Genomic DNA, 1,032 nt, shown 5'->3' with positions numbered 1-1,032 from the left:
TGAGGAAGTGTGTGAACGCGAGGAAACAACTTGGTAGATGTGCATCCTACTTGTTAACTCTTTGTTTGTTTTCGGCAGATATTTAAGCAGAAGGTGGTGGAGCTGGGCGACAAGTTGTTACCCGCCTTCAACACGCCCACCGGCATCCCCAGAGGAGTCATTAACCTGGGCAGGTGAGCATCTGACGCAGCTTCCGTTCACAAAGCCATATGCCTCCAATGTTAGGCTTTCTTCCTGGCTTTCCGAGAGAAAGAGACGCTTTCTGGCACTCCTGCCGCCCACCTGGCTTCCATTAGCCCACCAGCTCGCTCCGACAGCTGCAGGCAAATTTAATTAACTGATTCTCACGCTAATTCCGGTTAGACGAGTAACGGGAGCCGGTCCCGCAGATGGGCTGGGAGACGGAGGCTTCGGTGAGGCGCTCAGGTTAGTCGTGAAAACACAGGCCGAACACACATCACTGCCAGAGCGCTCTTAATATGACGCTTGCCTCCTGTTTCTGAAAGAAGCCTCGACCGCTCATCGAGGATGCATTTATCGGATTAAAATCGCAGTAAAAATTGGAAATATTATTGTCATTTGCTATAACTCGAATATGAGTTAAAGTGTGATTTGTTCTCGTGATCGAAGCTGTATTTTCAGCATCGTTACTGCGGTCTTCAGTGTCACGGAGACGTGCGGCTTTTATTATAAGCCAGGCAGGGTCGGGCAAGGTAGCTATCGCTAAGAGTGATATAACGCTAATCAATACTCGCCGACTCTGGAGTGCGTGTTAAAAAGTGTGTGATGGGAATCGGCTGTGTGACCAGTTCATTCAGCTGTGAGTGTGTCATCGGTGCAAAGGATGATGGGAACTGTAGTCCGGGGGGGAAGTGTAGGGCAAGACAGGACAGCGGCAAGAACAGGATTCATAACAAATAAATCTGAGCATAATATATAAATATTCTTGTTTTTATGGCGCTTGATATTTATTTGTAGCAATATTTATAACTACGCATGTCATTTTTTAATTTATATTTTATATGTATTTAT

General features: G+C 46.3%; 2 protein-coding genes across 3 annotated transcripts in view; one reads left to right on the top strand and one right to left on the bottom strand.

Moving 5' to 3' along the window:
• The window catches only part of LOC122360976 (mannosyl-oligosaccharide 1,2-alpha-mannosidase IA-like), a 289,954-nt gene that overhangs the window by 188,299 nt on the left and 100,623 nt on the right, over window positions 1-1,032 (bottom strand). The gene's annotated exons all lie outside the window — the stretch shown is intronic.
• LOC122360302 (mannosyl-oligosaccharide 1,2-alpha-mannosidase IA-like) overlaps window positions 1-1,032 on the top strand; it is a 27,535-nt gene that overhangs the window by 16,445 nt on the left and 10,058 nt on the right. The window contains exon 5 of the mRNA XM_043260794.1: window positions 79-173. Coding sequence (XP_043116729.1) covers window positions 79-173 — 95 coding nt within the window. The remainder of the gene's footprint in view (window positions 1-78; window positions 174-1,032) is intronic.

The sequence above is a fragment of the Puntigrus tetrazona genome, chromosome 16, assembly GCF_018831695.1.
Source record: "Puntigrus tetrazona isolate hp1 chromosome 16, ASM1883169v1, whole genome shotgun sequence".
NCBI classification, from domain to species: domain Eukaryota; kingdom Metazoa; phylum Chordata; class Actinopteri; order Cypriniformes; family Cyprinidae; genus Puntigrus; species Puntigrus tetrazona.
The sequence above is the reverse complement of the archived record's forward strand: the minus strand, read 5'-3'. Positions and strand labels throughout refer to the sequence as shown.